General features: G+C 53.5%; 1 protein-coding gene across 1 annotated transcript in view; it reads right to left on the bottom strand.

Annotated features, from left to right (window-relative positions):
* The window catches only part of CECR2 (CECR2 histone acetyl-lysine reader), a gene marked incomplete at both ends in the record, with an annotated part of 96293 nt that extends 83946 nt beyond the window's left edge, over positions 1 to 12347 (bottom strand). The window contains one exon of the mRNA XM_081998309.1: positions 12174 to 12347. Coding sequence (XP_081854435.1) covers positions 12174 to 12347 — 174 coding nt within the window. The remainder of the gene's footprint in view (positions 1 to 12173) is intronic.
* Between the last annotated feature and the right edge of the window lie 1370 nt (positions 12348 to 13717).

Below are 13717 nucleotides of genomic sequence, written 5' to 3'. Positions count from 1 at the left end.
AGGAGCCCGGCAGATGTTGCTGTCAGAGCTCAAGCCTGTGCTGCTACATCCGTACTTCTGCGCATCCTCTGCTGCCGGGTTAAAGGCTAACTCGGCTCCAGTTGCCCGCGTGCCTTCGCGTTTCTGAGCGCTAGGTCACCTTCCCGGCGACGCTTCCCCTCTCCCGGTGTGTTTCCCAGGAAAAGAGCGGAGCCCCCAGGATGCTCACACCAAACAGCACTAGTTTTGTTTAAGTCACCACGCTGTAAAGGAATACAGAGAGAATCCCAAGAGGAAGCAGAAAAACTGTGAGCAGTCCCGAGGCGGCCAGCCGGCTTTCTATGAGAACCCTGAAGTGCTGACACTTTTTGTTGACTCTTTTTTTTCCCTGAGCATATCCCATGAACTAGAAACAGCGCTGCCGAGAGGGAAGACATATCTCACTCTCTTCTCTCTGCTGACTACAGCCATTCCAAAAGAAGGAAACTGGTTAGATCAAGAAATTCAGGCTTGGACAGCACAACGAAGCATCCACTAATAATCAATTCCTTCACAGCAGCCTTCCTGCCAACTGGCTATGGACTAGGCAATGATTATAAATTGTAGTTATTCCTCCAAGGAAAAACAACACAACATCATATGGCGGTCCATGCTCATCCTTTAATTCTGAAACCAGTCCCACTTACAAAAAAAGACAAGTCTTTCTAACTGCCCATCCTGAAAAAAACCTAGCCTGGAAATCCAAAGCTGGGTTCCTCCCAGCTTGTGCTTCACTATTCACAAAAAAAACCCCCCAACGAAACTGATAAAACTTGTGTCATTAAAGTTGGTGGAAAATTCTAAAAAAGCCGAGGGGGTGAGTTTACTGGCTACCAGGATACTATTGTTTCCCCCATATTTCTGGCATCCCGCTACCTCAGGAAGCGCACGGAGGAGAACCTGCCGCGGCGGAGCTGCCCTACCACTTACTAACCAGCGCGCAGATGCAACTCGAGCCCGACTTAAGCGCAAGCGACCGAAGTGGCCACCTGGGGACCAGCATTCCCTTACAGCTCCGCCGCCGCCGTGCACATTCCAGCCCCCTCATCCCCCGGCCCCGAAACGAGGTCAGGGAGGCACAGCATGACCCGATCTCCACCTCTGATAGCACCAAGCCCCGTCCCGTCCCCTCTTGCCACCCTTGCCACAGCCAGGCCACATGCGCCGCCTCCCCCCCACCGAGAGGCACAAGGACACAGATAGCCATCCACGGATGTGAAGGGACTCCCTCTCAATGCCACGGCTATTTGCAGATCAGCCATCATCCAAAACTTCCCAAAATGAGAAAGTCCGGGCGCTTGGCAGGTCAGACGCTTACTACAGTGAGTAGTTTGTTCCGCCGAGGGACTCGTAACACCCTCCCAAATTACACATTGCCCTTTACGGGACACCGCAGCAGCTGGAATCGGCTCCCTTCTCACATTCCTTAATAAGCACTTCCATCAGAGAGCAGGGTGGATGCAGGGCATCAGCTGCAGTTAATCATAACCGAGAGCTGGGCTCCCTCTCCCCACGCTCCACAGCACTATCTACAGTCTAAGAATATCCGGCACCGCCTGCGCTGCTGGGGCTGGGGGAGTCAAGTGGTCCGAGCTCCCAGGCATTACAGGTCTCTCGGTTACAGGAGACTTTCACTCTGCCTCCCCCAGGCAGCAGCCTTCAGCGGGGCCCCCCGATAGATAGCTGGTTGAGATCCTCCAGATCATGGAAAGATAATCCATTGCACTACTAATGCACTACTGCAGCTGTCCATGGAGAAAATCCCCTTTCAACCAAAAAAAAAACACAAACCCAACCAACCCTCAAGCCCTTTGATCCTCTCCAACACGCAATTATCTTAAGGGCAAAATAGCCTTCTGTGCCTCGGCACCTTGTATCGGACTGAAAGAAAGGAAATCGAGACTGCTATTCCCTCTTTATTCTACATGGCTGCCCTGTCCGACAAGGCAAGACACTCAGGCTCTTCAGCACAGGCAGACAAATCCTGATGTGTAGATACCTGCATTGCTGGCTGACCACAGCCTAAGGGAAACTTTTTTTTTGCGGGGGGAAATGGTTTGTTTGTTTGTTTCATAAAAAAGAAAAGCCTTATAAATAAGTGCAAAATTTTACTATCTTTCTATTTTGTTTTTGCACAAGACTGTCAGCTGCAGTGAAGTTGAACTGATTTCAACTGCATGTTTGGGTCTGACTTTGGAAGGAGCAATTTTAAAGGATCACCAACAACTTCAACGTAAACTTCTTCTACCCAGAATGTTAACTTAAAAAAAGAAATATAGCAAGCCTTGATATAGTACCAAAAAACAACCCCCAAAACCCTTTTAGAGGGGCGGATAAGGGTTCTTCCCCAGATGCCCCCCTTGCTGCATGACCTCTTGTTACCTGTGCAGTCCCACTCCACCTGCTACCCGGGGCTGCAGTGTGAGAAGCATTTCTTTCAGCAGAAGGGTCAGCTATAAAAAGCCCTTCCCCTCCCCGCTGCCCGTTTCCATTCCCGTGCCGCTGCTTCAGTCACGCTGGCGCAACCCTTTCGTGGGGCTGGGGAGGCAGCCGGCTGGGGGAACCGCTCCTGGTTAGACGTAGCTCACTTAAAAGGAAAAAAGTGTTGCGGTTTTTAATCCGGGTGAGCAGTTTTACTGCCATCCGTGACGGGTGGCAGGAGCTGCCGTGGGAAGGCAGCTTGAGAATTGATGTCCTCTGGTTCCACCAGACATCGCTCATGAGTCCACACTAACGCCACAGGGAAAATGGCCATGTGAGTGCAGATCTTCCAGTGAAGGATACAAAAATAGGGGAGAAGAAACCCACCAAAATAAAGTCACTCCTTTAACACCCTTAAATCCTATTAATTTCAGAGCTACTCACGACTGGACTTTATACCAGGATTCTTAGAAAATTCATCTAAAAATCCCAACAAAGCATTACTCTCTGTGCATGTTTCTCCGTCAATCAGCCATTAATAAGTTTTGAATTCTTGGCTGACTCAACCGAAAGCAACAGGAGCGCCGGAGCCTTGGACAGGCAGTTTCTATAGAGAACGCTCGCCATACGTGGCCCCTGCAATCCCCTGCGACCATCCCAAACATGTTTACATGCCAACACACGCATATGGCCTGCGAGTTGCATGGGACAAGACATGATCTTTGCGAGAGGAGGATGCAGAAAAACAGGGAAGTAAAGAGAAGCACTGAGAAATGTCAGACATGGGGATGTGAAGGGCTGCCATCCCCCATGTTCAGACTGGGAACACTGCTGAAACCAGGACTCGCTTTTACTTGCCAGTGCAATGTAGTTCGCATTTGAAAATGCATTTAACTTTTACAGAGCACCATTAACATTACTTATTCAGGTGCCATGAAGCATCCCGTGTGTTGGGGCAGTAAGAGTTACGCCTCGGTGAGGTCTTAAAATATCACAGGAAAGCATGGAAGGGGCCTTGCTTGCTGGGTGTATTTTTCGTTGCTTTTTTTTCAGCGTTTGAACCTTCCCAGCACACCAGAAGAGGGAGCCTTTGACTCCTCTCCCATGCTCATCATTTGTTTTATATTAGCAACAATGACAAGCTCTATTAAGAGTCAAGCTCTTTAAGTGAACTCTCACCCTTTGCCTCCTAAAACAAACAAAAAACCCAAGCAATAAAAAAAAAAACCCAACAACCCACAACCCTCCTTGCCTTGTGTTATGGAAATACAAATATTTTTGCTGCCACACAACTCCCTGTGTACAGGGCTCACTAGAAATGAGAAAACTAGCTCTGCCTTCCCACCCTTTGGCCGTGCAAAGCTCCAGCCCCTTTACAGGAGGCTTAGCTGGAGGGAAAGAGCCAGAGAATTAACGGCTTTGCCAAGGAGGAGGAAAAAGACCCTCCAGAGCTCCTTTTACATCACCAGCCCCAGCAACCAGAACTAAACTAAGGCTAGATTTTCAAGAGCCACGGTGGATCGACCCAGCAGCTCGTGGCCACCAAAAGCCTGAGGTCCCGCTCCCAAAGCGGGACTGTGACCCCCCAGAAAGCCTGGGCAGGACCCAGCGAGCAGCTGGGCTGGCGCCGGGGAAGGGACAGACCACGGAGTCAGAAGCGCGGCCGGGGCTTGAAAAGGAGCGAGATCTTCTTTCTGGCAGCCGGCAGCCCCCAAAACCAAAGCTTCGGGTTTCACTGCTCCCTCAGCAGTGCGTGTGCCCTCCTTCCCACCGGGCTGAACACGCCAGCCCCACCACACCGACGTAAACACCAACAGACACCCCCATCACCACCACCACCCTGTTGCTGAACTAAGCTACGTCAATACAGGGAAGGGCTGAACCAGTGTACGTACGTAGAGCGTGAAGAGTTTGCACTATTTAAATCAGACCAGTCCCAAAACCGTGTTAAACTGGTGGCCCAGCCCAGAGCGAAGGTGGCCTGAGGGCCAATACGCCCCTCATGTTTCAGACCTTTTGGTATTAACTTCACATACTGTATTCTCCAGCCAGCCCTCAGCAGTCCTACCCTGGATGATACCAGCAGCTTCACTTTTTCAGTGGAAAGCTGGTGTTTTAGCTAAGCACTTACAGGATATAGAGTTTGTCAAGAGGTTGAGCCAGCTCTTAAAGGACTTGCCATGTTGGGCTGCGAGGCCACCTCCGAGCAAAGCAAAGACTTTGACTGCTATCAGCCCGTAGTGTCAAGATATTCCCCCATCCTCGGTGAAGCCGGACTTAAAAGTCCCCCACAAAAGCAGAAAAACGTGTGTTCTGGCAGTAAGCAACTAGCTTACTAGCACCACATTTCCCCCATCAGCTGTTTTCTGTTCCTCACACAAAGGGCTGCAAACCCCTCCTAATTGCAGGAGCCCTCCACCTAACAGACCCTGCTCTCGGGGCCCTCCTCCCCAGGAACTGAGGGAGAACTGGGGCACAATAGGAAGGAGACCGGCTAAAGGGAATAGATCTGTTAAATTAACACATTTTCTGTCAACCAAATCAGCTGCCCCTAGTGCTATTGTTGGTGAAACAATGGAGACCCCAGGAATGGGCACCCATTAAAAGGAACAAGCCTGCTGAAAGGATACACTCTGAGGCACAGCCTTGTGTGTTTAACAGGATTCTCTACTGTAAGGAAGGAGGAATCACTAGGCTGCATTGTTCCCACCACCACAGCAGATGCTGTTGCTTCTGGTAACGAGGGGGAGGAAAAAAATAATAATAATAATTTTCATACCTACCTACAATAAAGTTTACATGATGAACTTTTAATTTGGGAACTTTTAACTCCCTGGCTGTTGCCATTTCTGCCTACAGCCCTTTTCTTGAGGAGATTTTTGCCTGAAAGAAGTCTATGAAAGCATCCATTGCCATTACAAAAGTTAATTCTTCACCCTTCATGCAGGCACTTAACAGATGCCAGGGGCAGAATGGCACAGCTCCGCCGGCATTATTCCCAGGGAGAGAAAGACCACAGTTAAGCAGGTCTACATATAAAGCTGCAACACTTTAAAGGTGTTACTTTTAGCTGGCTTGGTTAGAGCAAATTCCAAAAGGAACAAACTTGAGGCCTAATTTCGATGCGCCGTGCAGAAGTTTAAATCAGCTGCACTGAATTGGTACGGGTTTGCGGTAGTCGAGTCTTTGTAAACAAAGCAAACGGCAAAGTCATATTTAAGCTGCCACACAAAACATATTTTTTCTTTCTAGTGGGGAAAAGACTTGCACCAGATTATCTTAAATTGGTTTTTAAGTAAGTTCAGCTTAAACCGTTAAACTTGTGGGCGCACAAACACTTCAGCTAACACCAGACATGATTTTCAGTGGCAGCTGCACTAGTGGAAGAGGCAATTGCCACCAACTACTACCACCGCAGAAAATCTGTAATGTCAACCCCCATGTGCTCCCATCCAGATCGCCGAAATTCTTACCGCGTTCCTCTTTCTCTTCTGCCTTTGACTGCTACAGTCATTTCTCCAACTCCCCTGTCACCTACCTCAGATCCATTCAAAACGTTGCTGTCAAAATAATCTTCCTTATCCATTGTTCAGACACCCTTTGGCTGCGTGCAGTCACTTCTTGTTTCTTTTCATAGGCTTAAGATAATGTTTTAACTCGCATATCAGCCTCCTGAACTACCTATTCCTCCTTTTTGTATCCAATTACACTAGAGTCTCATTATATAAAATGTAAAGATCTACAGTTGGGAAAGATGTGACTTGCATTTGAAATGGAAACTGATATAATGCTTTCCAATTTGCAGACCACTCGAAACAACAGCTCTGAGAAGTATCTCTCTGCCTCCCCCTCCATTAATCTCAATGAACTCTAGAGCCCAATACTGACATGTAGAGTGTTAATGATTCTATTATGAACAGAATAACTAAGGCAGCAAAAGCGAAGAGCAGCAAAGCAAGAACTGCTGCTGGAACATGGGGAGAGGGATGGGGCACTGCCGAAGCAACTAAACCAAACAGTGGATGGGACAGGTAGAAAGGACAATAAAAACAGTACTAATCCTCTATTTCTCTGTTTTTTAAACTTGATTTTCAAACAACAAATACCCAGCTCGCACCCTCTACACCGATGAAGCCGATGCTGCCCGAGGGAAGCAGAGCCACCGTGGAGTGACTGGTATAACCCAAATCCACACAGCGGTCCGTAAATGGACACTTCTGACTGAGACGTCTTCTTTTCAGTACATTTGAACTCCATCATTTTTTCCAACCCTGTCTACTCGCCGTACGGCACCTCTCCCCACACTGCCAATGACTCCACCTTTCCTCAGACAATTTGCTTTTTCTAAAGCCAAGTGCTTTGCGCAACAGTGAAGTTTTAGTGAGCAGATCTGTGGTGCGCTCTCATTTCAGACAGTCAGTGCCCACTCCCACTTTAACGTTGCCCACCACCAATGGGCGAATGGCAAGAGGGATGGACATCTTAATGCCTGAACTATTCTACTGAAAAAACACTTAAACCAACTCAGACTTACCCTCTATGAGTAGCGCTGACTTACATGGATTCACTGAAATTTTTTATCAGCTTGTTGCACCTATTTGCCATGTTGATCTTAATTAGATTCTAAATTCTTCTGATCAGAAACTACCAGCCCATCTCAGCTGTCATATAACATGACGAGGCATCAGTACGCGATCAGCTGTACGTGCTACTGTAATACAAATAACGCAGCGCCAGACCAGAATTGCTATGGAGGGGTGAAGGCTTAGCACTCAGGTACAGTACCACACCGCCGGTGCAATTAACCCCATACAAACCACTGACAGAACAGGAAGGTTGTGCTGTGTCGGTGCCGTGGTGATCACAAGGGACGCACCCGGAGGGCAGCGAGCAAGAGGAATTTCAGCATGACCTAACACAACTGGGCAGCGGAGGTCAAAGCATATTCGGCCATCCTGCCCGCACTAGGAAAATTAATTTTTTCAAACTATTAAACTTCTAACACATTTAGAGTTTTACACGTTAAAAAAACATTTTTTTTCCTTTTAAAGCTGTATCCAGCCTGCACAGGTAGAAGAAACCCTGTTCTGTGCTCTCTCCTTCGCACGGCCGCAGCACAGCTCTCCCTCTCTCCACACTCTTCCTCCTCCCGGGGGACCCATGGGAGCAGTAGCAGCCACCGGTTTGTAACAGCCACATGATATTCCTGACAGAAGGAGCCTGTTCAAGAACCGGCAGGGCAGGTACCGCACTACTGGAGGAAAAAGGTGGGCAAGAGCAGCGGTGCCCTGTCTGTGGGTGGGAGGAACGTACCTGAAGGTCGAGCCAGAGCCCAAACTGCTAGGAAGGGGCAAGAGGCGAGGAAAAGCATCTTAAAGCCGTAGTGAAGTTAACAGCAGAGGCAATTTGCCCAAAGGCGCTTTTAAAAACCACAGGAAAAGATTTATGTTTTCCCTGTGTAATGTGGCTTTTCCCCCTTTTCCAAATAAACTAAGTTAACAACAATGTTTTGACTATTTTCAAGCACCTTCTGGAAAGTCACCTCCCTTCGACCTACCCAGGCAGAAGTTCCTAAACGTTTTAGTCCACAGCTCCCGGGAGCACATGCCAAAAGAGCTGGGTGGCCGCGCCACGCTGGCTTCCATCCAGCGTTTTCAAGTTGCGCTGAAATATGGTTGAAAACGTTAAATATTCTCCTAATATTTTCGATGCAAACGATCCCTAGAGCTGCCAGGAGGATATTTCAGTTGCAGAGGGGAGGGCACATGGCCAGGAGACACTTTTGTCACAAGTCGTGTCCCGCATTACAGTCCACTCTTGAAGAGGGAAACAAATCACTTCCTATCATTGCCTGCAGAAAGCATCCTTTTTGCCCGTCAAGGCAAAAAACTTACCAAAAAATGATCTGCCCCGTACAGACAGACCTTCTCCCACTGGAGTACTGTTAGAGCAGGTAAGGACAAACCCACTCGATATGGATTTTTTACAAACCACCGAGAAAGAAACCACAACAACCAAACCAACACAACTAAAACTCCGCTTTTGAAATGGCATGAAAGTTTTGTACAGCAGATGGCCGACAAGGAAGCCATTTAAAGCAGGGGGGTTGGGGTGGGGCCACACACCCCACCCCAGAAGTGCTCTCTGCCATCCTCGGACATCCACCTAAAAACACGGCGTGAAGCCGAACGCGTCCCGGAGCACCCGCTCCTGGCCCACTGAACTTTTGACCCGCTGGCGGTGGCTGAACCCCTCCTGAGCCCACGGCCGGGCGATGCTGCGGCGCAGATTTGTAAAGAGGAGCCCTGCGCCTCGTCAGGCGCCTGCATCTGCCAGAGCCAGCATGGGGGCTGGCTGCGCCCACCCCCTCCCCAAACAATACCCAGGGCCCGGCCTGATGGATGCACTTCTTTCTTTGAGTTTTGGACACCCCTTCCCCATAGTCTCTGGTCCAGCAAAAAGAAAAAAACAAAACATCTGCTTCCCAGGTTTCTGACATCCAGCTGCTGACGGCAGCCCCACATCTGGAAGCTTCACTTTCTTTTGGGCCAATAAGTAGAGGGCGAAAGGTTTGCATTTAAAAAGAAAATTAAAATAAAAAGAGAGAGACCCGTGCTGTCTCTCTGTACTAAAGCCCCCAAACTTCTCAAAATACCATCAGCAAATCTGCACCGACGCAGGAGGGATGGGTGCAGATGGCCTATCATTACAGAGCCTTCCAGCCAGCTATGGGCAGACCCACCAGAAGAAAAAAAAAAAATCGGGGGGCAGGGGAGATAACCACAGCTTCAAAAAAAACCAAAAACATGACACACACCAAAAACAAATTGGAAAATCAGGTTTTGTCTGGTTTGGGGACTGTAGCAGTGAAACCTTAAACTCGCCGCCTGCTGAAATCAGAGGGAGGGAGAGAGCAGAGAATATTTGTTACAAGCAGAATTAAGGTTTGTTTAAAACTTTTGCTATTTGTAACAATGTTGCAAGAGTTTAGCACCAAACTCCCCGGGGAGGTTTTTTTTTCCCCCCTGATACACTAGTATCAGAATAAGAAAAAAAAAACAAACCCAAAACCGAAGCCACCAACCAGGATTTAACTCGAGCAGAGCTCAACCGTCCTAGGGAGAAGAGAATATCCTCCAGGAAGAGCTGGCCACGTCCAGAATAAGGCCATCATCCCTTAGAGATACTGGGCAGTCTCGGACAAACACTTGCTGCGAAGCTGAAGGAGTTGAGCACGACCATCCTCCAGCCGAAACCCTCCGAGCCCCATATCTCCATTTCTGCCTCCGCACACAAGAAAACAGGTTCACTCAAACCACCTGTTTTTACTTTGCATCCAAATGGACCCGGGCACTTGCCCCTGGGTTTCCTGCGAGGGGCAGTAACTTTTGAGGGAAGGGGCAGTAACTTCTCAAACCACTGGCATCCGGCCACAAGCACATGTCCCCAAAATAACTAAAGCTAAAGCAAGAAAGTGTCCTTTGTAGATGAGCACAGTTTCAATTTTTGATAGCTGGCTTGGGTTTTATTCCCTCCCTAATATTTTGCCTCAAGTTCTAGCATTTCCCCAAAACCCTAAAAGAAAGGGCACCTCCGTTTTTAGACACCCCTAAAACCCAAAGCCCATCTCAGAGGCAACAGTGAGATGGCCAGAACGGGCACCAGCATCCCCAGGTCCAAAGGCAAGGAAGGGAGCCTTCTTTACGCAGCCAAATAAAGTACAAAAAACAAACAAACAAACAAACATCCCCCCACACACAAAGCAGTACTCTCAGAAAAAAGTGCAGGTCCCAACGCTGGCCATCAGTTTCAGACCACGAACAGTTTGGGCAAGCTCTTTGTGCAAAGCGCCTTTCCCAGATACCCCCAAAACTAGCGATGAGACTGGACCAGCTATGCCAAGCAAGGGGTAGCGAGACAGTGAGCTTCAAGGAACAGCAAATTTGGAAACCACCCGCGCTGGGCTGCTCGCACCACACTGGAGAAGGAGGGTTACTCCAAGATGCCGAGTTCCTACAGCCACATCCGTCCTCTGGCAGCATCCCGATTTTCAACCATGATTTCCACCGTCCTTCAAAACGCGTTTCTGCCAAGCGCTGCAGGCTGTCCACGCACCCAGAGAGGGTTTTGGGTGAGTTGGTTGGGTTAGTTTTGGGGTTTTTTTTGGCGACGTTTTCAGTGTGCTGCTTCTGCCCTGCGACACCCCCAGCACCAACCCCGCATGCTCTCCTCTGTCCCAGAGCCCCCCCCAACAAGTTAATTTGCTCCCAGTGACGTTAACTCCCCCTCACCCTAAGCGTGCTCCGGGGAACCAAAGGGGAGCCCACATTTACTTCATTTGTGAAGCAAGCCAGATGCTAATTGCCTCCGAAGGTGAAAGGCTAGTGCCTCGGCCCTTTTATCATTGTAAATTCAGGTTCCTTCAAGACTTTGCGCTGCCGGGCCCGAGAGCCTCCCCCTTTAATGGTTTGGCATCAATAGGAGGGGGAGGGGAGTTCCCTTTCGCAAGAAGTTGCATCATTGAGAGACCTTATCCCCTCCTCAAGCTTTCGCACCGCAATAAGGGATTCCCCCTCTCCAGAAATGCACATCCTGCTCGAGGAGTTTTTGCTCTTTAGGGCTTCGCGCATCCCACTGAACTTTTAAACATCTTTGGAATTCGCATTCACGGGGGCAACGACCGACTTTTAAAAAAAAAAAAAACAAAAAAACCACAAAAAAACCCACCCCACACTCCACCACGTTATTCACCCGGTTTATTGCCAACGCGCTGGCAAGAATAGCTTTTCACAGCAAGCACAAAAGATTTCCTACCAGGGCACACTTTGTTTGTAACGTTTGTAGCCGGAGCACAAAATATTTACGGAACATTAGCCACGCACACGAAAAGAACAATTTAAAGAAAAAAGAAAAAAAAAAAAAAGACGGGGGCACAAGAAAGTTACAGAGAGAAATAGGTGAAAAGGCAGGAAAGCCGGGAGTTTTCCCTGCGGGGGGAGGCACCGCCGCTCCCCCGGGGTGCCCCGCTGGGCAGCCCGGCCTCGCCGGGGCGCGGGGGAACGGCGGTGCCTCCCGCGCCCCTCACCCGCCGCGGAACCGGCCAGGTGGGGACCCCCCCCAACAAAAGAGACCAACTTGATCACGAACTGAGCGAGCCGGGGACACCCCCGCTCCTCAAACAGCCACGGGTACCCCCGGGGGAGGTGGGGAAGGGGGGGTACCGGACCGGGCCCGCCTCTCGCCGCCACCATTTTGGGCACAGGGGACCCACCGCCGGCTCCGTCCGCCCCCCCCCCCCCTTTGTGTGCGGACACCGGTCCGGCGGAACAATGCGGCCCGGCGGCCCCGCTCCGCCCGCAGCTGCCCCCGCCGTGCGCCCCGACGGGGTCGGAGCCGGGTGGTGGTGGTGGGGGGGGGGGGTCCCCGCCCGCCACCGCCGCCCCGTGCAGGGCGCGCCGAAAGTTTGCGAGCGCTGCCGGGAGGGACGGGGAAGTTGCTGCGTCTGCCGCGGGCGGAGTGGAGACCCCGCGCCGCGACCCAGCGGCTCACCGGGGGTGGGGGCGCGCCCCTCGCCACACCGCCCACCGCCGCGGGTCGCGGGACCCGCCAGGCGGTGGGAGCACGGCGGGGACGGCGCCGCGGCACGAAAAGAACCCGTGGGCCGGGGCGCGACCGGCCGGCGGCTGTCCGGGGGGCGCGCAGCGTGCGGCGGACGGAGTCCGCGGGGCTCTCACCTCGATCTCGAAGTCGGGCAGGCGGAAGGCGGTGCGGAAGAGGGAGCAGAAGTGCGCGATGGCCGGGACTTCCCACCAGGAGCGGAGCTCGTCCAGCGCCACCGCCGCCTCGGGGCCGCCGGTGCCGGCCACGCCGCCGCCGCCGCCGCAGCCGCCGTCCTCCTCCGGGCACATCTCCCGCGGCCGCCGGCTGCCTGCCTGCCTGCCGCCCGCCCGCTCGCTCGCCGCCTCACTCCGCGGGCGGCTGCGTGCCGCCGCCGCTCGGCGCTCCGGCTCCGCCCGCCCCCCGGCGCCACGCCGCTCAGCGGCCGCCCCCCGGCGGCCCCGCGCTGCCCCCTCGCTGCCGCCCGCGCACGGGGCGGCTCGGCGCCGGCGCGGGGGCGCTAGGGCCGGCGGGGGCGCTGCTGCTGCTGCTGCTGCTGCTGCCCCTGCCGCGGGCGGCCGCCGCTGCGCGGGCCCATCCTCCTCCGCCTCCCCGCGCCGCCGCCCGCGCCCTGCAGTCCAACCGCCGCGCCGCCGGGAACAGATGGGCCCGGGGCGGGAGAGGTGGGGGGGCAGACGTGACGAGCCGGGAGGGATGGGGCGGGGTTCCAAGGGGCTCGGGGGCGGGTCTCGGGGCGGGAGGACGAATGGGAAGGCGAGAGAGGGCGGGGGGCGGGGCGGAACGGACCCGGCGGGGCGGGGCGCAGGGAGTGGACAAAAGGCGTGAGGGCGGGGTAGGCGGGGCCCAGGCGGATGGGGGGGCGCTGCGCGGTCGTGCACGAGGAGGGGGTGGAGACCGAGCTCATCACAACAACAGGCCCCCTCCCCGCGCCCGCCCGGCCACGCCTACCGGGGCGGGCTCACCGACGGGTGGGCGGGGCCAGGCGGCTTGGCCGTTGTCCCCTTGCACGCGGCGGTGCCCGTGTCCCAGTCCCGGCGCGGAGGTGGGAGGGGGCGCCCCGGCCTCGCCTGGGCGGTGCCCGCCCGCTCCCCGCCCGCTCCCTGCCCGCTCCCCCGCCGGAGCGCGGTGGCGGGACGAAGTGCCCGGGCCTGAGCCTCTCGAGGAGCTCTCGGAGAGCGTCCCCGCCGACCGGGCACCCTCCGCCCCCCGCCTGCGGCCTGCACCTCGCCTCAGGGGTCACCCGCCTCTGCCCTTCGCCTCAGCCCTCGCCTCGGGCCTCGCTGGTGTCCGGCCTCAGCCTCTTCTCTCAGGGCGGGTGGATCTCCTGCTCCGGTCCCCAGGGCACTGGGGCTGGCCACCGAGTTGCCCGGGACAGTGCTTCAGCCCCGGTGCCAGACCTGCATCCCTCAGCCCGGGCCCTCTGGCTGGTCACCAGGGCTGGCTGCTGCTGCTTTGCGTGGCGGGGAGCTGCTGGGTGCAGTGAAGGGGGAACCCTCCAGGATATCTGTTCTCACTTCGTATTTCTGGGGGAGGGAGCCCAAGCGGCACTTCTTGCTCTCCACATGCTCCTGCCAGGAGGAGCCAGCCACCCTCCTCAGCCGTGAGGCGCTTTAGTGTCTCGCCCCTACACTCAGGACCTCCATTCCTCCTGGCTTTGAAA

Source organism: Phaethon aethereus (genome assembly GCF_964289735.1).
Source record: "Phaethon aethereus genome assembly, chromosome: 1".
Classification (NCBI taxonomy): domain Eukaryota; kingdom Metazoa; phylum Chordata; class Aves; order Phaethontiformes; family Phaethontidae; genus Phaethon; species Phaethon aethereus.
The sequence above is the reverse complement of the archived record's forward strand: the minus strand, read 5'-3'. Positions and strand labels throughout refer to the sequence as shown.